Raw genomic sequence first — 25,162 nt, 5'->3', positions numbered from 1 at the left:
CTAACAGCACGTAATACAGCTCCGGTTACGTTATCAAATCAATTGAGGTTGCTTCCAGCTCTCACAGGAGCCACAAGGACCTGCTGAGAGACCTTGCCACGGCTCTATTCACAGACGTCACCTCAGTTTTAAGCTGACTATGCAGTACAAGAAGGATTCAGCTGTTATGTAGATTCTGACCCTTTGTACACAGCCAGGCCCAAATCTGCTTCCCCAGCAGTCAGATCTGGGTCTTGGCTTTCCAGGTGCATCTGCTGGGCACTCTGACCACTCACCAGCCTGCCACAGCCTGGCGGAGAAAAAAGATCAGCCTGGAAAGGCACCACCTTTCCAACAGCTACTTCACAAGCAAAGGAAGAAAGCTTATGACATTACAGATCTTGGCTGAGTCCCTCCCAACTAGTGAAGTCATGTCAGGCCATACGAGGAACAGCAGAGCAGGACCCTGGAGGGGAAAAAAGATAGAGGAAACAAAAGGGAAAAAGTAGGTGAGTTAGAAGAAGTTGCAGAAGTAGAACAACAAAGCAAGACTGAGCCAGGAAGAGATGAAAAATGCTTCATCTTAAGAACTGTAAAAGCTGAGTCTTGATTTCTTAACTAGCTGGTTAGCATCAAAAAAACAAAAAAAAACAAAAAAAACACACACACAGTCTTCCCTCTGTCTTCCCATCAGGATATCTGAAACTAGTCACCTATAGGGGTGAGGAGAGGGAGGAGAAATCCCTCAAATCCCTCAGACAAACTGACATCATTCCCTTACTTGAAAATGTAGGAAGAGATCTCGTCTTCTTTGCTGAGTCATATGCAACACAATTATTAGTCTAGTAAAACCAAGAAACCATAAAAATGATGCCAACAGTAGTGCAATAATTAAAGTAATGCCACCTATTTTGCAAAGGAATGATTCTTAACTACTCTTCTATAGCTTGCCAGGCATTTTTATGCAAGCAACTTTTGCACTAATATGTGACACCTGTCATTACACAGTACAGCTACCTGAGGCTGCCTTCAGCAAAACTGCTTTCTTTGGACCACCAGGCATATGAAAGGCAACACTGATTTTTTTTTATGAACCATTTGAGCTTCTTGCTCATTAGTGGCAACAGTAAACGTTTGCAGCCGTGCCACACCGACACACACAGGCCTCCCCAGCCCTCCGAGAACCGGGGCAGCAAGCAGCTCCAGCAGCTCCAAGCCTTTGCCACTTGCCTTCCACTGGGCTCACCCTTGGGAATAGCATGCAAAGGTTGCAGCAAGTTTTCCAGAACCTCTTAATCGGACCAAGCCATTTTTTCCTCAGTGAAACTTATATGGGTTAAGCATTATCGTACCTGAGCAATAATGAGGCATTAAATACTGGCTTAGCTCTCCAATATCTGGAAGACCGATACAAGTGGAGGGTAGAGGAAGAAATTTTTAAAAGGCAGATTTTTGAGAGCACTTCCACAAAATCCTGCTAATATCCATATCAATTAGCAACCTCCTCACACTGCAGTAAATATACTTGTCAGCAAACCACTAAAAAAGAGTGACAAATATGTGATAAAAAGGAGTCATTCCATGAAGCCATTCCATTAATTACCATAGTTTTTCAACATTATTCATAATGCAGATAATAAATGAGCCAGAACATAAGGTCTGTCTTGTGACTATTTCCCCCCTAGATCAACTGCATAGTTCTTATACATGTGATACTGATACATTCCCTCAGCACAAACCGTGAGCAGGTTGTGCTGACCCCAAGAAAAAATTCAGGACAGGGAGTCAGAACGTTTCTTTYCTAGAAACAATCTTACAACTCTCAGAAAACTGCAAAATGCCTCCACTACTGCTTTAAACACTTCTCCTTCTGGTACAACAACTCAGAAAGAGAGATCAGTAAGAACTTCATGAAGTGACCTTCCATATCAATTCATGTACTCTCAATTAAAAACAAAGTATTTAGATGCAGGACATAACATGTCACTCTAATTTTGTGATTGCATCACTATTTTTCATTCGTTTTAAAGAACTAGACTAAGAAAACTTATTTTGGAAAACATGGATAATATATACTGGAACATTGACATCCAGCAAGGCTATTTTCTTTATATCCCATGATCATTTCAATATTATTCCTACTCTTTCAATTGCTTTGCCATATTCTGTTAGTAACCTCAGAAAAAACAATGTTTGTGTAGCTCATTCATGCAGAAAAAAAGCTACAATCGTTGTATTTTCAGATAAATTTGCAACAAATCTATGCAGCTCAAATCCTGGTGATGCTATACCGACAGGCATTTTAGAAATGCTCATGGACACAGATAGTGCCATCAAGATGTTGTTCATATTTATTCCTTCACAAGTTAGTTCTCACAGAAACAGGCTTATCAAGCTGTTCTGTATTTCCATCGATACAATATAACAGGAGCTGAGGAAACAGATTCAGTTTTTCAAGCTATTTTGTAATTAAAAAAAAAAACATACTGCAAGATTGAATGAAAACAAAAGGGCATTTTTTGGAAAATAATCTCTGAAAAGTTATTATAACTAAAAAGACAAAAAGCTTTCCCCAATTTCTATTCTTTGTAAACTATAAAATATAAATTAAGAATCTAAATAAAAAAATCAAAGGAGAATATCATTCTATTAGGATTATTTTTCAATGAAATTTCACTAAATTCTAGAATAGAAACAACTTTCCCATCAGAATTTTGTCCTTCAGTAACATTTATCTTGCACTCAATTTTGATAATGGTGAGGTATCATATGGATGCAGACCTTTGCTTGGGTTACTGACTGAACTGCTTATTTATTCAGAAAGCGAAGTTACATTTGCTTGTTCTTTTCATGCAATGGTAGCTATGATATTTTTCTAAACGGCATTTTTCAAAAGTTTTCTTTCTTCCTCAGGATTTAAGCATTTAAAGCTCTTGGATTCTCAGCAATTTTGAAAATCTGGCCATTAACCACTTATCTGGAATGGAAATTTTTAAAGGAGCTTAAGGTGAGCTATCTACACACAATTACAATTCAATGGAAGCTGCACACCTAAGCGCTCTGTAGGAACTTTTGAAAATCCCAGCTTAGAAAAGAAAAAAAATCATGGAGATTACCTTTCTGAAAATATGCAACTTAATCCTGCTATCCTCCAAAGCATAACTGCATCTTCTTGCACAAAGACATACAGGTGCACCAATGTCAACTTCACCATTTAACGTGACCTTCTTGCATTCTGCCTTCAGTAAGTCTCAACAGCTACTGGGCTTTTTTTGCCAGGGTCCATCCTTCAGGGACAAAAATATATTCCATGCTATATACTAGGAACAGTATCTCAACTTTGTTCCAGACATTTTTTTATGTCTATTGATATAAAAATATAAAATGTAATTAAACACATCCTTCCCTGTCCCTTCCAAACAGCCTCCTTGAAATACCAGTGAAGAAACCTGAAATTGTCTCTTAATAACAGTAACTGTCCCAAAGCTCCTATTTTGAACTAAGATTCCTATATTCATCCTGGAAATAAAGGAAAAATAATAGTTTGATTATTTTTCTGTTAAATTAGCTTGCACTTGCAGATATAATTCTAGGTGATAATGGACTGACAGCAGGGGATTTGGGGTTTTGGTCTTTTAAGGGAGTGACATAGCCATATTTAGATTTCAATTCAAAACACAGCTCTAGGTTATGGTACATAAAGATGTCTCTGAAGCACAAAGTACTGAATCAGAGAAAGGAAAGCACATCCCATCCTACAGTGGTGACATGAGTTATTTGCATAGTTGCCACAAAAGTAATAATTACACTGTAACTCAATGGGAACAATGGTAATTTCACAGTAGCTCATGTTGTTGTTATCACCCTATATCCTGATAACTGTGAAATTAATTTGTGGCACCACTGTATGTGTCAGCTTTAAGCTGTTCCCTAGGTAACATTATGCTACCATAGAGGAGCAGAAATGCTTGGCAGTAAAATGGGTAGCAGCAGACTGATTATACAAAAAGAATCTTCTCTCTACATACAAATAACTTGGCAGTCAGGGAAGATGATGAGAAAAATTCTCCCACTCACCTTTTTTTTTCTTTTTTTTTTTAAGAATGCAATAGAGTTAATGCCATTATCCATTGACTGGAAGAATTCAAACAATTCAAAAGTAAAACAAAATGAACAAATTATTAATTATATTTAGTGTCATTTAACAATTGTTCTAAACTGCAGACAAGAAGCAGCATAAAAAATGCTGAACATTTTTTTCCTTCTTCTAGTCATTTTGCACATTAACCACTAAATAGCAACTTTACATATAAAAGCAAATACACAGTACAAAGTCGCATATTTAGGAGGGTAACAATAGTACAGGTTATGCTTTTACAAATAATTCTAACTTCTTCTGAGAGGCACTATCCTTTTACATACTGAGCGCTCAACATAAGCCACACTACTAGACCAAAAAGCAGTTCTACACTAAATATAAGAGACCCCAATTCTGCCACACAATGCATGAAAATGCTTATGAATTTACCAATGAAAATTCAGTGCAACAACAATTGAAGTTCAGGAAAGCATTAAATTATGGAGTTTAAGGAGGGAACTTCTTATTAATTGGTAACAATAAACAAGACACTGAATTTACATTTTCCAATCATTCTGCTTGGTACAGCAGTAAGAGGTTTTGGATTAAAAATGTACTATTTATTTTTTAAAGCAAATCTGGATATTTCATTCCCGTTTAATCCAGGCCTCTGAAATGCTGGTCATCAGTATGTTCACACAGCATTAGCAACTCATACTGTACTACCATGTTCTTCTGCTATATGTTTGTCTCTAAGGAAACAGGTGTAAACATCACAGCGGGTTACACGTACAGACTCAGTAGTTCAGCTGAGGTTTTGCTCCTGAAAAAGCAGCAGCATCTCAGTGTCAGTGCTAGTCATCAAAGCAAACCAAGGTGTTGAGCAGATACTCTGATCCAGGATACCCAGGGATAAGCATGTTTTGTCACTCTGCAGTTWTGATCTGTATCTCTGACTGCTCCTCCTTCTGTGACTGCTGCCACAAAATACTGCCCCCAAAACCCCTGACAGATGATGTTCAAATGTGCATGCATTTTTTTTTTTTCTCTGCAATCCAAAATAAAGCTTTCACAGCTCTAAAAGCAGCTGTGGGGTCTAAAGCCAGCTTGGAGGGTCCCAAATGTGCATTCTTCATGAAATATTGGCTATGTCAAATTATGTCACAGATGAGAGGAAAGCTTTGACCACCCTATACTTGATTATTCATCCATCAGGCGCTCCGATCATTGCCACTGCAGAGCGAGGAATCCCACTTGTGCCCTTCGCCAAACCAGCACATGCCCTCACCCACCCTGTGCTCACGTGCCGCTGTGAGAGCGAATTCTGACACACAAAGACCCTTAAAAATCATACGTACAAATCAACATGCACAGAGCACCTGTCAGCAAACTCACTCTAACTGCCTGGACAGCTTGCCGGTGCTCTTGATGCTGGTAGGAACTACTATGGGAGGTACCGTTAACATCAGTACTGAGCCTCTCTTTCAGCTCTGTTAACAGCGTGTCTGCCATCATCTTTGCTTTGCTAGAACAGTAGAGATTCATGATGCTCAATGATGTTGGCGGTCATTTTTCCCACCTACCTGACACTACTTCTGCCTCAAAGAGCAGGGGCCAAGCCTGCTGGCTGGTTTTTGACTCCTGTGCATCTATCTGTTCTTTATTTTCTTTTATATGCTCTTCAGGTGTCAGTGCTGGAACAACTAAAATCAGTTGAAACAAGCATACTTCCTGGAAGACAAGTGCTGCCAGTGACAAACATCCCTCCATTTGCTGGATCAATGCTGCCAAAGGCATTCAGAAATGCTCTAAGACAGGTAGATGTATGTAATTAAAGATCTTTGGAAAGCTAGTAGCAATTACTGTTTTTTCCGTTAGCCCAAACTTACTACCAGCGACAAAATTTTTGTGACAAAGATGCCAGATGTTCTTTTTAGAAGGTTGATTGAAAAAAGGAGTAAAGGGGATTAAAAAAAAAAATGCCTAAGATGGGGAATTTCACCTTTATAATTGTTAACTCAAACCAGGCAAAGTGCAGCTGGTACTGTTACCTATGATAGCATTCAATAACCTACTTGAAACTAACTGATGTCCTCTGAGCTATCTGTGGTTCCCACAAAAAGATCCAATGCTGCTATTAGCATGCATTGGTAACCTTTGCACTGAGGCTGCTAATGAAGCTGTTCCACATCACATTTGAAACATGCCAAGATATAACATGGAGGAGATTAAAGAGCCATTCCCATGGTATGTTATATGCATATGTTTTGCTGAGAAAGGACTGTTCAAAATTTTATAGATTATGAACATATTTTTGAGACAGTGATGTCTACTGAACAAAAATTTAGAAAGTTTCTTTGAGGAATGGCTTTATGGAAAAATTAATTAAAAACAAAGAGACTAACAGCAAGATTCCAAGCAAGAAATTCCAATCTAACCTTTGAGGTCTCAAAGAGAAAGTCACAACCGAACAAGACACCTTGTCATCGCTAGCCTCTACCCACCTGCCAAATTGCTGGCATGTTACTAGTTGTCTACGCTTCAAAAAAAATGAAGCGGTCTGTTCATATTTTACATATATTTTTTTTTTCCTCAAAAAATTAGATTAACATTTACATCACTCAAATTAATGGAGTAGTTCCTTCTGATTTCATAAGGTTCAGCAGGGCCTTTGAAAAAGGGTGTACATAAATTCTAACCATACAAAATTATATTAGATTCCTAAAACTGTGGTGCTRTAAACATAACATCTGTACAGACGCTTGTTCAAATTTCTCGAGAATACCATAAAAATTAAAATATAAATTCCTTGCAATAAAATGGCATCAAATACATTTCATAAGACAACTATCTCATACATTCAACTAGAGTTATTAGCCGGCATGCGAAGTCTTAGAATAACTTCCATGGCACTTCCAGCCAACTGTAAACTTGACGCATTACCTTGGAAGAATGCCACATTCCCTGCTGTGCTAAACTTACTGAAACAAATAGAAAAGCAGCATTGCTGTGTTACATCCCTGCTTTACTATTGTGTAATTGGACCGCACTACAGGAACAACACTTTATATTATAAACATTGAGTTACCATTATCACCTTGTGGTTTCACACTCTCAGCATAAGGGCAATGAATTCTCATCTTACATCAAGAATTAAATGAATATGATAAAAAATATTATGAGAAGATATATTTCAAAATTCTGTTCACAGTTACAGTTTTCAGAAAAAAATGAATTTTACATGTTATGACTTTGTGACACTAGTAGGAAATAGAATGTGTAGCAACACCAACGATTGCTCAGGCCTTTCCAATTTCGGGTAAAGTCTTCACTCATCCAACAAACCCAAGAAGAAAAAGAGAATACAAATTGATCACATACGARACAGAATTAATCTTATGGCACAAGCAGACATACAGAAGCTAGGAATTCAGGGATATATACTCACTGAAATGCATCAAATTCAGCTACCAAAGAGAGCCAAAATATTTATGCTATATAGTCCCTGCTGGTTAAATGGCTTCCTGAATTAAAGAAGGAAAATCAGGGACTCCATCTGCAACTAGGTCAACAGTTGCCCTCTGCCCTTGCCTGGGGCATTAATCAGCCTTTCCCCAAGACTGGCAGTAGCAGAATTTGCCCCTAGAACAGCTACGTCTACCTTAGCAACTAGTGTGGCCCAGTAGTAGGGCATCTCTACAGCAAGACAGCTTGCATTAAAGACCTGACAAAAACCCTGCACACATTGCAGTAAGGGGTATTTACGCTTACTTCTGACCTAGGCCCATGGACTGAATTGACTATGGTGTTCGAGCACCCTAGCTGATCTTCTGGAGTACATCTTGGGGCCTAGTATCATGTGAAAAGAATACAGCTCATGAGCTCCAAGACACRAAACAGAGCATAAACAGGATCAATTGGGTGATCTGCTTCCAAAGTGTGTTCCTGATCAGAACAGAAACGTTAGTGTGAGCACCCAATAGCAGCTTACTGCCATATAAAGCATCTTCCTCCTCCTTCCTCTACTCCTCAAGAATGTGTCTGAAATGCCTAACTAGTTCACAGGCAGGAAAAAGCAGTAATAAAGAACAAATATTAAAGTGGAAATTTGATTTTAACAGATTTGAAAGAATTATAGCACCTCACTCACAACTTAACGAAACCCTAGTTTGAAATTATGTCTATGCTGAAGTCAACAGCAAAACTCCTAGTGAAGTTTCAATGAAGTCAAGACTTCCTACTTAAATGCAGCAGCAATACAGTTCCCAATTTATCATTTTGCCTTTCATTGAGCCAGACATACAGATATATATTTTATTTCACCTATGCTATCAGGGTTTAAAAAAAGAACAGTACCATCTGCATATGCTTAGCTTTTTGTCACATAACAAACACCTTATTTACCAGCATTTCTGTCACCACCTTTGTGCATCTACTCACCCTAGTACAGCCAATATTTACTTTCTACCTTTAGCCAGAGAGCGCTGAGGCGATGAAGGAAGATAAACGCCTGCGGTAGCAAAGGGGCCGTAGGAGTGGAGCAGACACGGGGAACACTTTAGGAGTCCCACTACAAGTGTGGAAGGGACAGTGAGACTCGAGCAACCTATGCCGAAGGCTGAGCCCCAGCAGTTTCAGTGCAGTGGCCGCGCACGGGCTCCCCCGCAGCAGGCACACGAGCGCCTACCAGCCCAGGAGGTCTCGCCAGCAGAGCCTGCCTCCGCCGCAGCCCAGCACAAGCTGCCCAGCGGCTTGGTAAGTGCCCGCCGACAACCAGGCAGAGGCACCCTGCAGGCAGCCCATGACTAACCTAAGGCTGCCAGGAGTCATGGAAGCTTGTCTGGATCTGCTCAAAAAAAAAAAAAAAAAAAAAAAAAAAAAAAAAAAAAAAAAAAAAAAAAAAAAAGGAATTAAACTAGCTAGGCCTCGTACTGAAAACAGCGCAGCTGCAATTCCCACATCTTGGTGCAGCCTGCAGAACGGGTGCGAGACGCAGGACCCAGCTCCAAGGTTTCCGCTGGGGCAGCCGCAGGACTAGCAGTACTCAGGCTGAGCCATGCACTCACAGCACTCTTCAGTGACAAGTACCCAGTGGGGCCAGGGTAGCTTTTAAATATAAAATAACCGCTATTTTTAAGTATTTTTAAATATCCCTGTGTAGTTCTTTAATCATAAGGTGAACAATTCCCACCACAATTAATTATTATGTCTGAGAAGAGATCACAAGAGACAGCACTTAAAGACAGGAGAGGTTTAAAAACACCAGCAGCTGCCATGTAAGTAAATTCACAACTGGAAGAGCGAGGTGAGGCTAGCCTGAAGCGTAGTCCAAGAAACAAAGGACATTTACAAGCAAAGTAAGAAGTCATACATTATGAAGCAACTGTTTTTATACATAGTCAAGTGCACTTCCCATTCCCTAGGGAAAAAACAAAACAAAAAACAAAACAAATATGAAGAAACACCTAGGAGGCCCCTATGCACTCAGAGAAAGGTGTACAATGTAAGAGGGGGGAAAAAAAACACATTTGGAAAATTATAAACTTTTTTTTGTATAACAAAAATATTCCTTGAAATATGACTGCTTTCTTGCCCTTTTGGTAATACTGTCAGAGTTCAATAGCTTCAGGCCAAGACCATTTTTCAAGTTTTTGTACAGCGCCAAATACAAAGTCAATCCTTGATTACTATTAATACTAATAAATATGGAAAAACCTTCAGTGAATAAAACAGTAGTCTCTTAGTATTTTCAAAATATTAAAATCTTTACAACTACTTTACAAAAATTTACTTACCAATTTTAAGATTATAGTATTGTAATGGTGTCAGATTGTAAATTAACATCTTTTACAAATATTCTGATAGAAAACATATTTTAATTCTTTCTATTAAATTCTGTTCACCACACAGATCCATTATTAGAGTGCATTTGAATGGGTCCAAATACACTGGCCACATTTGTAAAATAAACCTTGAACAGTTCTAAAAGAAAATGCCTTTTTTTCTTGTTTTCTCCAAAAAAATTGAAGTTCAGTATCAGACCAAGTCACAACTAAATGCTTCAGTTTGATTCAACAAACTAAATACGTACAAATCAAAATCAAAACTTATTGCAAATGACTGCTCCAAAAATAAACTTGTCAGTATTTTCTGCATGTTGCAAACGGCATCTGAGACAAGCTGTATTAAATACTCAAGAGGACAAGAGATGAAGAATATATGTAGTTTGTTCCTTGATTCTCCATGAGACCTTTAAAGTTTGTCTCACTTTGTGAGCAGCTTCCTTTGCACAAATTGCTGCCTAAACTCTTAATACTCCTCCCTTCTAGCAGTGCCAAAATTTAGGAGCTTAACCTTAGGCACTAGTGGGGAATGTCTTCAGGTGGTATTCTGAAAGACCTAGCGTGGTCTAGTGCTTAACTGGCTGCCAAACACATTTCAACAGCAAACTCCAATAAAAAAGATTCTCCTGTAAAATATCTGTGTTCCTTAGCACTGAGCATGGAAGATTATTTCTCCAAAAGTTTGCAACCAAATTGCTAAATGTGTACTATCGATGTAAATCCTTGTACAACTAATTTATTGAAAAAATCCAATACACACTAGGGTCTTATTTTCAATAAAGTATGTTGATTTCATTGGAATATTCAATTTAAGTATTCTTTTCTGGCTCTCCCAAGTAGCCTCAAGTAAACAAACAGGATTTAAGTTCAGAAGTCTACCCAGGAAGGGCAGATTAACTTTGATGAAAGTTAAATATCTTGGGGAATAGTTGGACCCACAGCTTAATCTCTGAAACACTGCAACAGAGCAAACAGTATAGCAAAAAACAAAGTATAGAATCCAATATGCTCACCTTCGTAACAAGGCAACAGACTTCTATGCAGAAGCAAGCACCCTTCACACCAATAAACAAAACACTTCCAGAAAAATGGAGATTTGCTCTTATGTCCAGAACCACAATATTCAGTATACTATAAAGTCAGGATGCTTAAGAAGCAAAAAATTTATGTGTAGTTACTCATATTCATTACAATTGAAGTGTTCTAAACACACTGGAATCAGGAAGGAAGCTGATGAACATACAAGGCACAGATAGGCAGCCCAGAAAGCAGTTTTGATTGAAGACTATCATTGCACATTTTGTGCTCAATCCTCTAGCTTTGCTTTCTATCCTGGACTCCAAGGAGAATATACTCAGAGAYGCCCATGGCAATACACAGCCCATTGACTTCAAAGGTCACCACAGAGACAAGAGAGAAGGAAACACACACAGATTTTATTTTCAGAGGGTTTTGCAAGTACTGTGCACGTCTGAAAAGAAACAGGAGCAGATGTATTTAAAATAGTATTTGTAAAGGCAGCCCGATTTCCGAGCGCACRCAGAACAGCAGTTACTGCAGGAAACAGTCTTTCGTGACACAAGTGCACTGTGGGATTCTGAGCACGCTGGCTACTGCAGAGATTAAATTCACGACTTACGGATATAGCAGCGTGAGCTTCGACAGCTTGAACTAAACACCTGACTCATTTGCCAAAGTTATAACACACCCAGCTCCTGTATGTGTCCCAGATGCTTTTAGGATGGTCTAAAATGTTATGAGCCACCAATCTATGGAAAACCATGGTTTATGGCAAGATAATCAGGGTACTAAATTCACACATCTCCATACTTTTTTTTGTAAATGATCCAACGGATTTTTTCAAAGAGTATGAGCTGATGTAATTAAGGTATTTATAAACCTGGTAGTCAATACTCCATACGGCATTTCTATCAGTCCAGAGCGTTTTTTCCTGATCATTAATAGTAGCAAAAAAACAAATTAAGAAGTATCTCAAAGCATTGCTTTTTAAAAAGTAACAGAGAGGAACCAATAGAGGAAACTTAAGATTCATTAGTACATTTTTCTGCTCTAACGGTTTGCAGATGAGTGGCTATTAGTCATTGAAAGGTATGACACTGCACCCACTGCATGTCATCTTTGGAGTCTTTGTGGTAAGCCATCTGCCACAGTGGTTTTCAAAATCTCTTTCACTACCAACATCAGACAGTATCTCCTGCAGTTTGCTAAAAGCAAAATTTTGACTGTTATCCTATTTTTTTCTTTAAATCATAAAACTAAATGGTTCAAAAGCAGAAACAGACTCTCCTCTCCAAGTGACAAAAATGTGGGGTTTGTTTTCTTCTCCCCCCCCCTTACAAAATAGTTTTTCCAGGAATGGTACACATGCATACAGCAATGGTCTATTTGCCATACACAGAACAGACTAAGTGATGTACAGTCCACTAATATGTATGAGAAAGCACAAAAAACATATGACAAAAGTTTTTACAAAATAGCTTACATAAAAAAAAAATCTTACTTTAGGCACAATATTAGAGTACACAAACAAAGGTAGTGATTATAATGTGGGACAGAACATATCTTTCTAAAACCATGTATATGATTTGTTAATTCACAGCTTCCTATTTTGACAATGATGCTTTCGTTCTAGGTATATGTTTATGTCCACTCTAAGGTATAATTCAGTTATCTGATATAAAATAACAGTGAGTGTACATTGCCAAGTGGAATCACTAAAATATTCAACATCCCTTTACAACTGTCAGTCCTGAACATGCACCCTGTCAGTCCTGCTATGCACCACCTCAGGTCAGGTAAAGTTACACATTAGTTTATGCTATACAGGTGACAGAAGGCACATTTAAGGGAAAACACAATCTTTCTAACCTATCTCAATCCCTCTGTCCACTTAACTAGACCAAAAGTAAATTACAATTCATAAATGAAAAATGAGAAATTATACATGATATTTTGAACAGTGCATGTGCAACTGCATAAACCTATTCAAGCCTATAAGCTGAAATAAACTTAGAAATGCAATTCAGCATCAAAATTTCTTGTCAAGGTATTATAAAGTTGCTATTCAACAAAATAGCCCATCTTGCAATCAGGTTCAAAACAAGACACTTTATAGTTTTCTTGATTTATACTTAAATATATAAAGCAATGCAATTACCTTCTAAAGCACAGATGAAGAACATTATGGGACTACAGAGACCACATCCTCAGTGTGAGTTATACCTGTGACTTGAAACAACAGAGTTGTTACATTTCACAACTGCTTTTTTTTAATTGCAAATGAAATATGAAGTACTCTAATTTACTCATGCAGTAATTACCCATGATACATGACTATAGGTAAATGATACAGAAAGACAATGCAAGTTCTAATGACTATCACAAAAACAATCACAATAATGTTACAGGTTCCTACACATGCATGGTGCCACAGCTTTGCAGTGCCTCCCTGTAGACAGAAATGACTYGGTTGCGAGAGGATCCAACCAATGCATCCTGAGGCTCGCTAAGTCCCCTGAGGGTGGAGAGGGGGTGGCTCAGGAACACTGCCCAGGTTAATTAGCCAACAGAGAAATGAGGTAAAACTGCCTAAACAGCCTCTAGCACCTAGGTCGCTCGTTCAACAGTCTTAGCTATCCTTGTACGGTGCCGTCTTGCACTGTGAAGATACGCGGTCAATGTTTAGGCAGTGCAATTGATGCTGCCAATCTGGTCAGTCCGTAACAACACAGACTTTATAGCACACCAAGGATGATGGTGAAGTTCCGGTCACAAAATGGTACCCAAAATTAAATTCATAATTTCCAAGTCAAAACTCTAACAAGTAGGTTATTAGATATATTGCAGTATGTCTCATACATGTTTTGATCACTTTTTAAATCCCTAACTTTTACTCTGCAAACGGATGAACACTTTTGAAACCATAGAACTTCTTACAGTGCAATTTTCTTGGGTTTTGCCCAGCCTTGGAAACTATTTGTCAATACATCTGAGAGTCTAGACCATATTAAAAGGAGCTTGATTATTACTAACCCAAGCTTAAATAGTTGTCAAGACAACAGCATGAATATCATCATTAACAGAAACCGCTTTATCAAACTAAAAATCACAGTTGAAGCCTCACTTCCATGTTCATTTTATCCAAAAACACATGCAAATATGTGAATGCAAAAGAAACAATTCCAAATGAACTTTGTTTGGTGCCTTTTTATACTGATCCAAACAGATGAGGAAAGATCTCTCTGTCCTTTCCTACTTGGAAGTATGAAGAAATACGTTTAAACCTTTGTTTAGCAACAACAAGTCTACCTAAAAATACTCAGCTTTAATTTTCACTTGCAAAGCTTTCACACATGCTTACTCAGTCAATGTTCACAAGACAGACCATAGATGTATTCACCTACAAGTAATATCCATTCATACATTTAACATCTCACCAGTCTTATTACGTAACTGCTCACTGCCAAAAGCCATTTCATTCGTGGTGGTAAGTAAACAAATGCACAGCCAATTTCACAGGGTGTTAAATACTGTGGCTTTGCTTCTCTGACACAAAGTTCATGAAATCTACACTAGGCAAGCCTAAAGCACATTCCTAGTATATTGTCCAAAAGCAATGCACCATCAATTCAGTTGCAGGATAGTATGTGTATAATTCAGCTCCCTTGCCATGAGCTACCTCCCTCAGCAAGTCTGCAGATGACACAGAGCTGAGAGGAGTGGTCAATACACCAGAAGTTTGTGCCACCAGGGACCTTGGCAGGCTGGAGAAATGGGCCAGCAAGGATCTTATGAAGTTCAACACAGGAAAAGGCAAAGTCCCATACCAGGGGAAGAATAATTCCATGCACCAGTACAGGCTGGAAAGCAACACAGAAAAGCACCTGGGGATCCTGGTGAAGAATAAGTGAGCCAGCAATGTGCCCTTGCAGCAAAGGCAGCCCATAGCGTCCTGGGCCACACTGGGCAGAGCATCGCCAGCAGGTCAAGCAAGGTGATCCCTCCCCTCTCCTCAGCACTGGTGAGACACCTCTGGAGTGCTGTGACCTGCTCTGGGATCCCCAGGACAAGAGAGATATAGGCATCCTGGAGCGAGTCCAGCAAAGGGCCATAAAGATGATTAAGGGATTGGAGGGTCTGTCACAGGAGGAGAGGCTGAGAGAGCTGGGGTTGGTTAGCCTGGAGACAGAGGGCTCCAGAGGGTCTTATCACCATACATAAACACCTGGTGGGAGACAGTAAGACAGAGCCAGACTCCTCTCAGTGGTATCCAGTGAAAGGACAAGAGGCGATGGGCACAAATACAAGGAATTCCACATAAACATAAGTTTGGGTTGGTTTTTTTTTTTTAAATTGTTAGGGTGGTCAAATGCTAGAACTGGTTGCCCAGAGAGGTTGTGGGGTCTCCATCTATGGAGATATTCAAAACACATGCGGAAACGGCCATGAGCAACATACTCTATTTGACCCTGCTTTGAGCAAGAGCATTGGTCTAGACACCTCCAGAGGTCACTTCCAACCTCAGCAAGTCCCAATCTAATGCTTTACAGTCACACTGGAAGCCTGGACAAAGAGAAAGGGAATGCATTCAGTAGAAAAATTTTCTGTTCCTGACAGCTCACGGCCATTGCATTCTGAAATTTATCCTTCGCCTTGTTATACCCTATAGCTGCATAAACTTTTTTTTTTTGCATTTACTTTATTTTCTTTTAAATTAATATTAATGATTGGGTTTGGATTTTCTCCACGCTTCCGCTAAAATTCATTCTGTGTTGTTAAATAGCCTCAAGACTGCTTTACTTTACCTTCCCTGAGGCATGGTTACAGAAGCAGTCCCTATTCTCTGTTCTTGCCATCTATGAAAAGACTATCGGGGTCAGCATACAGTTGGCTGTGCCACTTTCTCCTCAAATACTTACCTCCATGAAGCAGCCCCATCGGTCTAAAAGCTCCTTTCAATTTCTAGAAAGAAGCTTTACCAAGGATCAGGATCCAGATTTTTTTTTTTTTATAGTGGTTATATATTAAGAACAAATTGAGTCCTGTTTAACAGAAGCTTAATGATCTTACTTATGCAATCTGACTTTATAGGTATATTCACACTATTCTTCTGGCAAGTTAATACATAAAATACCAAATTAAATTATAGCATATACATTCATATGTAAAGCAACAGTTCTTCCATTTATAAACATTGGTTCAAAAAATTAATTTTTTATTATTATTGCTTACTTAAGCTTTGAAGCTAACATTAAAATATAGTAAATAAACCATTTTGGGTATACTAACAAAATAAAACCATAAAGCAGTCAATTCAGTTATGTGCACTCCAAATTAAATGAAATTCTTGCAATACCACCCTTTATACCCTGAGTTATGGCAAACTTATCTTATTATCTCATTCAATATCTAGAATAATACACAAACTAAAGCTAGAGGAAGTTAATATGCTTTATGATTATTTCAAAACTCTTCAGAAAGTTTATTTTGCATACATATATGTACATAAACAAGAAACATGCTTTTAATGCAATCCTTAATTTGCATATCAGTTTAGTTTCTGAAGGGCTGGAAAAGAACAAGACCCTTTTTGGGTATTAGTGATTATCTGGAGCACAGTGATAGTCATAGCCTAGAAAAGTACTAAAACCCATACAATTTTTTTTTTTTTTTTTTTTTTAAAGAGAAAGTTAAAATGGATGTTCCAAATGAGAGCACTGGGGAAAAATGTTCACCGTATCTCTTATCTGGCAGACCAGTAGCACCACTCTGGGAAATCAGAGAGAATTTGGGCAGACTGCCCACTMAACTTAAAGCTCATCTGAGATCCACACCTATCTGCTTACCTACCCAGGTAAGGGTTTTTTTCTGTTGTTACCATGCCCACATGATTTTAGTGCCTCTGTGCAACGTGCAACTCTCTCCCCCATGCTTTCCTCACCAAAAGGTGACAGGTATCTCACAATACTGCTGACAGCAAAACTACATCCTCCCACACCGGGTCCAGTGGCCGCTACAGCRATGGGAAAACAAAGTGAACTTTGAATCTGTCAAAGATGTATCATTAGAATTACATATGTTACAAATAGTCTTGGGATCCAAATAGAAAAATGTAGCACCCAAAGATATGGAGCGATTAGGCAGCAGTTGAAGGAACTGTACAACCAGGAACAAAGGTCTTCTACATACATTTGCAAAAATACACATACCCACATGCATATGCCTCTCAATGAATGTCTTGTACCTTTTAAGACTCAGTCAATTAAGCTGTAAAACCAGGCTACAGTCTTAATTTAGTAAGTTAGGTATTTTCTTTACCTCCATAAAAACATCTAAGAAAAGACAGCTGTATAATATTGACTGAAGAAAATTCCAGCACTGCACAATATCTGTCACACTGTACAATCAGTAAACATTTCTTAGTATGGCTTGTACACTACCAGAAATAGCCAGGATAAGTTTGAGATAGCAGATACAATTTTATTGTAGGTGATGCATAAAATCATGAGACTCTTCCGTACGGTCCCTGTAACAGATTCGTGACCTTTGAAATGCCCAAGCTCCCCTCACTAGCAAACGTTGATCACCAAAGAGCTGCCAAGTCCCAGATTTTTAGGACACTAATTGCGCTGAGTCATGTGTCACAAAATGCCACAAACCTGCCTATGGAACGCTGTTGCAGGAGACCAGCAACTTGACATTCAATTTGTTGAAAATACTAAAAGTAGGTTTGTCTGCCAAATTTTCCCCAAATCTTTATTTTAAATCATTTTTCACTTACTGGCACTACATGAGAAATCTACATACACAGAGGAGTGGCTGGCCACATAGGGAAAAAGTCCTAAATGTATGAAGTAAAACAAACAGAAAAGCAAGAAATCAAAAATTAGAAGGGTGGCTGCAATTATCTTTACTGTTATTTGTAACACTAGTATTTGAAATGCTCAGGCAGGAATGAATACGTTGCGCAGGTAATAAGAAAGGATTTCAAGAGAGGCAGGCTGGCATTTCATGTCTGAATACCTTTGCAAACAGTTATTCATAGCAGTGTTCATGAGACATAAGCATTATGAACACGACTGCAGATAGAGTCACTCACAAACATCCATAAATTTAAATGGATAATGAACACAAAGCAAATGGATGTAATTAATTTTTCAGTAAGACCCTCAATATTTGTATTTTTTACTTAAAAAAAAAAACAAACTTTACTGCACTAGCCCAAATCTAAGAAGTTACTCTGATATCAGGTGAATTATAGTGATATGTGCATCATTAAATTTTACTAGCCAATTTTCAAAACCTTTAAAAGCAGAGGTTAGACTTACTTTCTGATAATTACTTTCAGATAATATAATTAACATTCTTTCTTAATTTATTCAGTGAGTTATTTTAGCAACTCTGGCTCTGATTCTGCCAGCTTTCATCGCAGCAATCAGGACCGTGTTCCAGGCACTGGAGCCAGCGAGTTTCTCTAGACTCCTGTAAGCAGATACTCTACAACGTGAGTAAGCGTGGCAGAAGATTCATGTGCTGAGTAATTTTCACCTCCTTTAATAAGCATTAAGTGCAATGATATGAGCGTATTAAGCAAAATATACATCTCTACAATATATGAAGTACCAGATATATTTTAACACACCATTAGCACAACCAAAATCATGTAAATACAGGGATAAAATCAGAGTACAGAGGCCACTAGGTACATAAAAATCAAATTCAATTTAGGAGCAAACACAGGTTTGTTCAAAGGGCATTGTACAATTTATTTAACACTTACAGAATTTAGATGAGCAATATTTTCCTTCATTCGCAGTTTAGTATAAATATACAACAAGGCACCCCTTAAGCATTTTAAATAACAAATTAAACATTTACGTTTTTTACTGTGCAGTCAGGCTTAACATTTATGCAGCTTCGAAACCAAAGTACAGCCTCAAGGGAAGCCTCTCCACTGACAAATTAATACCTTAGAGAATAGAGCTGAATGGTGGCAATGAACTCATTTGTTCCCCCAATAATGAAGAATGACTCTTTCTTTACCACATCTGTGACTGTTGCTATGGTGACCCAGACTTACCTCACTGCTTCGTGAAGTGCTCCGCGCTCACTGAGAGTCGTGTGCTTGATGTCATCAAAATTATTTTCTAGTTTCTCACAGTTCTGCAATAAATGGAAGAATCCATGTAAGACTTCAGCAGTATACTGTACGTATGTTAACGCTATTCAACAGCGTGCCAACAAAACTGATTTATGCTATATAGGCTCACAAATTATGCATTCTATTTTAATTACACAGGAGTCATTAAAAGACACTGAGAACTCAGAAACAAAGTAAATATGAATCTTATTACATGGTTGTCATGGAAATCTTACAAATGTTCCATAATGAAATGTACAGAATTTTTACTTACCTTTTTTCTTTTTCGCAAGAAAAATAAATTTGTCTTTTCCTTTATCAGCATGCAAGCTTATAAAGCTATATATATACACACATATATATATATGAGACACACACACAGACTAGCTGAGCAACAGAAACTTTCATCTGCGCAAAATGAGTGTCCAGTGCCACCAAACAAGACTTCTCTGATCATCTGCATCATTCATAAGACTTTATATCCTCTTGAGGCTTCTCTAATACACGAGGCTTTTAGATATCCCTGTTTTCTGTAGCACCTTTTTTCAATACCAAAACTTACCTCTGGGAGGCATAATTTTGCCATATGGCTTTAAAAGAAACATTAAGTTTTAAGTGTAACAGTTATTATAGCTAACAAGCTTGAACACAGGATTGTCAGGCTCTTTATGCAGTATCTTTAAACAAAAGCTATGTGAACTATTATTTCTTCATATTGTTTTCACAGTTTTTAATATCTGAAATAATTTTTCAAGTCCACATCTTAAAGACGGTTATAAATGCAATAAAAATTACCTATTGTAATTTCTTCTGTGCATTGATTTATTTTCATAATGATATTCAATTTGAGACTACAAAAGCATTATTGGAAAGGATTAGATATTTGAAAATGACCTAGTATAAAATATTTTCAGCTTGTCCTTAACAATTAAATTAGCATTATTTTTAAATAAAATTATAGATATTTTAATACAAAGTTTTAACACTTTAACAATACATTTTGAGAAAGAGAAACAAGCAAGAAATCTACATTTGAAACTTTTGTAATCTTTTCTCCCTTAAAAAATGATGCAAGTAGTATGTCTTATCCCAAGGGTAATCTGATTTTTTTTTCTTTGTTTGTATTACAATCAGCTGTCCTTTGTACAGCAAAATCCTACTCAAACTCAAAGGGATTACTCAAGTAAGACAGGGAAGCCCTACAATGAAATATTCCATTATTTAGATCTGCACACATTGACCTTCAGCTCTAAGCACATACAGGCAGGTCATTCATTTAAAATACACGTAAGAAAACCAAACTGACAGTACTAATAAAATAAAGAATTCTTGATTCATCAATGCTAACACTGTCTATTCAACCAAAATGAAACCTCCTCTCTGCCAGGAAAACAGACTGAAAGAAACACTATTTGGAATATTGCTCTGAGCCCTGAAAGAGGAAAGCAAGTTTATTAACAGCCCTGTGCCACCAGCATCTAAGCACACACTCAGGAAAACCTGAGCATCATGCAGTTCATTTCTCTTGACCTTATGGTATAAGGCATGTAGAGAATGAAGAGAAGGATCCAAAGCACACAAGATTTTATCAATCAGAACTAAATCTTTTCTGTATCACACGAGCTAGAATAACTGGTGCTCTCTAGGTGAAAAATGCTGAAGTTAAGAGAACACCAAATTCTGTTTTGCTGATATTTCCTCCTTGTCTATATAGACCATACTGTGTTAATTAGTTGAAGGCAACAAAGGTTGCTCCCGTCTGAAGAAAATACTGTAATCATGTAGCCTTACACAGATAAATATTCCTTCTCAACCACAGACCCAATGTGGAAACGAATAGATAACCTAGAGTAAACAAGAGCGCAAATTTTAAAGACTCAATAATAAATATTATACCAATTCATTTGGCAACAAGATGAACTTACTTTTACCATTTCTACCAATTGCTTCTAGACAACATCACATCTACCTTTCTCAGCTTCTTTCCACCAAATAGCTCTCATCCAAGATAAAACAGTTGGAGAGCCAATAACTTCACCATAAAGTAAAAATGAAATGAAAACTGAGCTGGATGCAAACTCCTGAAGGAAGAGCTCGTAGTACTCTGTCATCACTTACTGCATACATGGTGAACAGGGGATGGAGCAAAGGTTGAATATACCTACTGCTTCTCAGTTAGAGCTGCAATGATCCAAAACAATATACTGGAACCTCTCAGAAAAAAGAACAGAGGCTTGAAAGAGCAAATTTAAACCCATCTTTAAAGGTCAACAGATACCACTTCTTGATGGATATGTGTATCAGCTTCACACTGTTTTTTTTAGACCCTCTGAAAGGATATTAGGAAGAGCTACCAACATGAAGTCTTCCAAATCACATTGTAAACCCACTCAAACAGTTGGTTAAAAAAGCACACATACCATGCACAAACTTGGAGATTTCGAAGCTCTTCTACAAACTTCTCCATACACACACTAACAACCATTTAGAAGTACATTTCTTCAGCATGCGTGCACATACAGTACAACGAACATCAAAAATTCAAAAACAAGGATACACGTATTCACAGGTTTCTTACAGACTTCTAATCTTTTTTAATTTTGAAAGAATACATAACCTGAAGAATCTCATTGCCATGTGTCTGAGGCTCAGTAATTGAATTCCCTACCTTTGTTGAAATATGCCTTTCATAACCCCATTCCTGAGGAGCAATGCCCTGTGATGGCTCCCCCATGAATATTTACAGTGTGCAAGCCCACTAATCCACATCTTCAGGCATGCTCCATCTATTCACATTAAAAGAGGCCATCTTTTGCAGCCAAAAGGACAGAAAGAATGAAACACAGCAAAAGAGACATTTCTGAGAATGCACAAGTGCAAAAAAAAATAGGGTGTTTTGAAGGGAATATGAGAATACTCTAGAGAATACAACTGGTAAATGATGAAACTTTGGTAGACCATGACCAAGATGAACTACATGTTCAAAGGTACAAAATAATCAGTAGCAAAATTGAGCTTATTCCACTATCCATGTTACCAGCTAGATTAATATCTACAAACATCTTGAACAGGACATCGTGCTTTTGCCCATAATACTTCATAGATTTAAGTATAATGAGCAATTAAACTCCCAGGTGTTCAGTTTTTAGCAGCAATTACAGTAAAAAATGAAAACACAAGCAATAAAAAAATGTTTCTGGTGGCTTACTGCCAAGTGATTTCCTGTGGGTATAGATAAGGTCTAAAAGTTTTAACACGGTGATTGAATAATTATATAGCAATCTATATGTTGTTGCTGTTGGCAAATCTACAGTGTGGTATGATACTAAACCAAACGTCACCTTTAAGAAGTTTAGGATGAAAGAATAAATATATGTAGACATGATTAGGAACACGGACATTATAAGTAAAACTGCTGCTGCATGTCAAAAAGCAACAGAAGTCTAAATTCTGTTTCTTAAACAACTCTAGCATAGATACTTTGAGAGGTTTTTGAATGAACCAAAAAGCAAGAGAGTAGGGAATTGTTTTGATGCATAAATGGTTCATTTATCACCTACGAGACCTGAACTAAAACTACATGACAACTAGATAAAAAGGGCAATGTAGACTGGAGGTCCACAAGTACTTGTGACATCACACACAGCATACTGATGGAACATCTAATCGGGGATGCATGAAGATGAGGAAGAAGGAAGATTAATGAACAAATTGAAAAGCTTTGCCTCTGATAACTGCAAAAATGATTTTTCTTTTGCTTACTGCAATCTATACATTTTCAAAATAAACTGCAAGCTTCAGGGGCAAAGACTGTATGCTCTTAAATCTATGTTTTCATCAGACATGGCAACTGATAATATCATCTTGACAAACATTATAATATAAGACTGTTTCTAAAACAGAGCAATGTCATCAACGACTAAGTCCCAACTACTCTTACTCTTGATTCCAGCTGAAGTAACAAGCTAGGTCACATAACACRGAAGAATCACCCAAATTTTAAATAAAATCCTAGGATTCTGGCAAAAGTGAAGCTGCACTTTTTTGAAGATGTATCTAAATATGTGTCAGCTTAGCTTTCTTCCATATGTTTGTCTTGGATGCAAAAGCCCTTTGATTTAGCCATTACAATTGCAATTCTTGATTTGGCCTTTCGGATCAAATGCAAAACTCTCTAGAAATAGCTCAGGAACCAAAACCAAACCATCTGCTGCCTAGCGGCACCACTGAGGATCTCCCCAAATCACAGAAGCACCGCTGCCCTGCCACGTCAGGCCTAGGGCTCGGAGTGCTGCCAAGACCACTATCTCGCCACTCCAACTAGCCCGCCTGAGAGACAGCACTGATACAGGAACTGATCCCGCTTCCACTGAAATCAATTGCAAATCCCTCATCTAGTCAAACGAGTGGGATCACACTCTAAGCCATATCAGCTACTTTAACTCTATCCTGAAATACTTTGCATAAGACTTTCCAAAGTGTTAGTATTACAGATAAGGTCTTACACTCATTCCTAGGTAGCTGAAAAATAAAATCTTTTGATCTGACAAGAGCGTAAGACCTATTCTAAGGCAGCCTGTATCACTGAAGTTGAGTAGATCTCTTATCCTACTTGATAAGCTGCCAAATCAAAAGCCTTACTTAAAATACCCTCTTCTCTCTCTCTCTCTCTCTCTCCTGTGAAGGAAGTCTTTAGGTAAGTGGGCCTGCTGAATTCCTGGAATTCATTGCTTCCACATGATTTTGGGAAATACTAACTAATTTTCTTAGGAAGCTTAAGTTTTTTCCAAACATCTGTGAAAGCAAATCTCTTATTATTAGTGAGCAATGTTCTCTGTGTATCGATCATAAGGACCATACAGCAATTCCCAACTTGAAAGATGGAACAGCTCTCACCTGTTAGGCTTGTGCTTACTGTTGCTGCTAATGCTAAAATAAATTCATTTTTCTCCCGTTTTTCTTTAAGGCATATACTTGATTATAGACTTTGCTTTTATCTCTTGGAGATTTTCCTTTTTTTATTTCATTAAATACTTGATTCAAAACCCAAATCACTTGCAACCTCTGTTTACTCATGCCTAGCTGGCACGTTCCATGACACTGAAAATCAAACTCTTCTGTGGTAAATGAGAAACAAACGAACAAAAAAAATTTAAGTTCCCAAAGATATACGTCTCCAAATGTTGCCTGGCTTTCTAAGATGTGGATACAAGACTGTTCCTGGGATAGTGACAGCTGCAGCAGCAATAATCATGCAGGATATCACCCAATTATGCACATGCAAGAATAGCCATTTGCATATCAATTGTCTCAGATATATTTTGTTGAATATATTTTTTATATTAATTCTCATTGATGACTTTATATCTTCATTCCTTGAAAACACTTTCTTCAGAAAACAACTACTACTGGAGACAAACAAGGGTGGTTTAATCTATTTGCCACTGGCACAGACTGTTGGAAAATGGTGTCTAGTTGAAAATGGTGTCAGTGATTCAAACAGATGTTGAAAAATCAAATGACATGTAAAGAGAAGTTCCTACAATGATTAAAGTAGTGAATCAATGTGCCTTAGAGAACACATGATTTAAAGAACTACCTACTGAAATATCAGACAAAAACTCAAGGAAAGATTTGATCATAGTCTATAAATGCCTACCTGAAGAGGAGAAAACTAGACTGTAAAGATTTCTAGCAGACAAAAGTAAAATAGAAGGCTGGAAGCCAAGTCAAAAGTACACAAATGCAGACTAGAAAGTAAAACAAACACCAGTTTTTAACTAACCTCCTAACTTGATAGCTAGCATTTTTCTTAACCAAGGTTAGGTATTTTTCTAAAAGAGATGAAATAACAAACGAGGAAGACCTATAGCAGATCCAGAAATTGTAATTGCTCATTCTGGACATACAATCCCTGAAAAAAGTGCCTATAGGGTATGTTAYGTCTTAATTCTCTAAAGTTTATGTAGCCATATTTTTAAACATGCATATTGAGTGTATTTGTATCTAGATTTGAGTGCTTAAAATGAGGCCCCCTGGTCCCAATTTTGAAGGATATAGCCATCAGTGGGAGGTGGCTAAGTCAGGTACCTTTAAGGAGGT

General features: G+C 37.8%; 1 protein-coding gene across 5 annotated transcripts in view; it reads right to left on the bottom strand.

The window, feature by feature from the left end:
- DPYD (dihydropyrimidine dehydrogenase) overlaps positions 1-25,162 on the bottom strand; it is a 375,517-nt gene that overhangs the window by 313,162 nt on the left and 37,193 nt on the right. For all 5 annotated transcript variants that reach the window (XM_026057686.1, XM_026057684.1, XM_026057685.1 and 2 more), the window contains one exon: positions 19,001-19,083. In XM_026057686.1, the coding sequence (XP_025913471.1) occupies positions 19,001-19,083 (83 nt within the window). The remainder of the gene's footprint in view (positions 1-19,000; positions 19,084-25,162) is intronic.

Source organism: Apteryx rowi, unplaced genomic scaffold, assembly GCF_003343035.1.
Source record: "Apteryx rowi isolate R43461 unplaced genomic scaffold, aptRow1 scaffold_14, whole genome shotgun sequence".
Taxonomy (NCBI): domain Eukaryota; kingdom Metazoa; phylum Chordata; class Aves; order Apterygiformes; family Apterygidae; genus Apteryx; species Apteryx rowi.
Note: the sequence above shows the minus strand (reverse complement) of the source record. Positions and strands in the feature narration are given on the sequence as shown.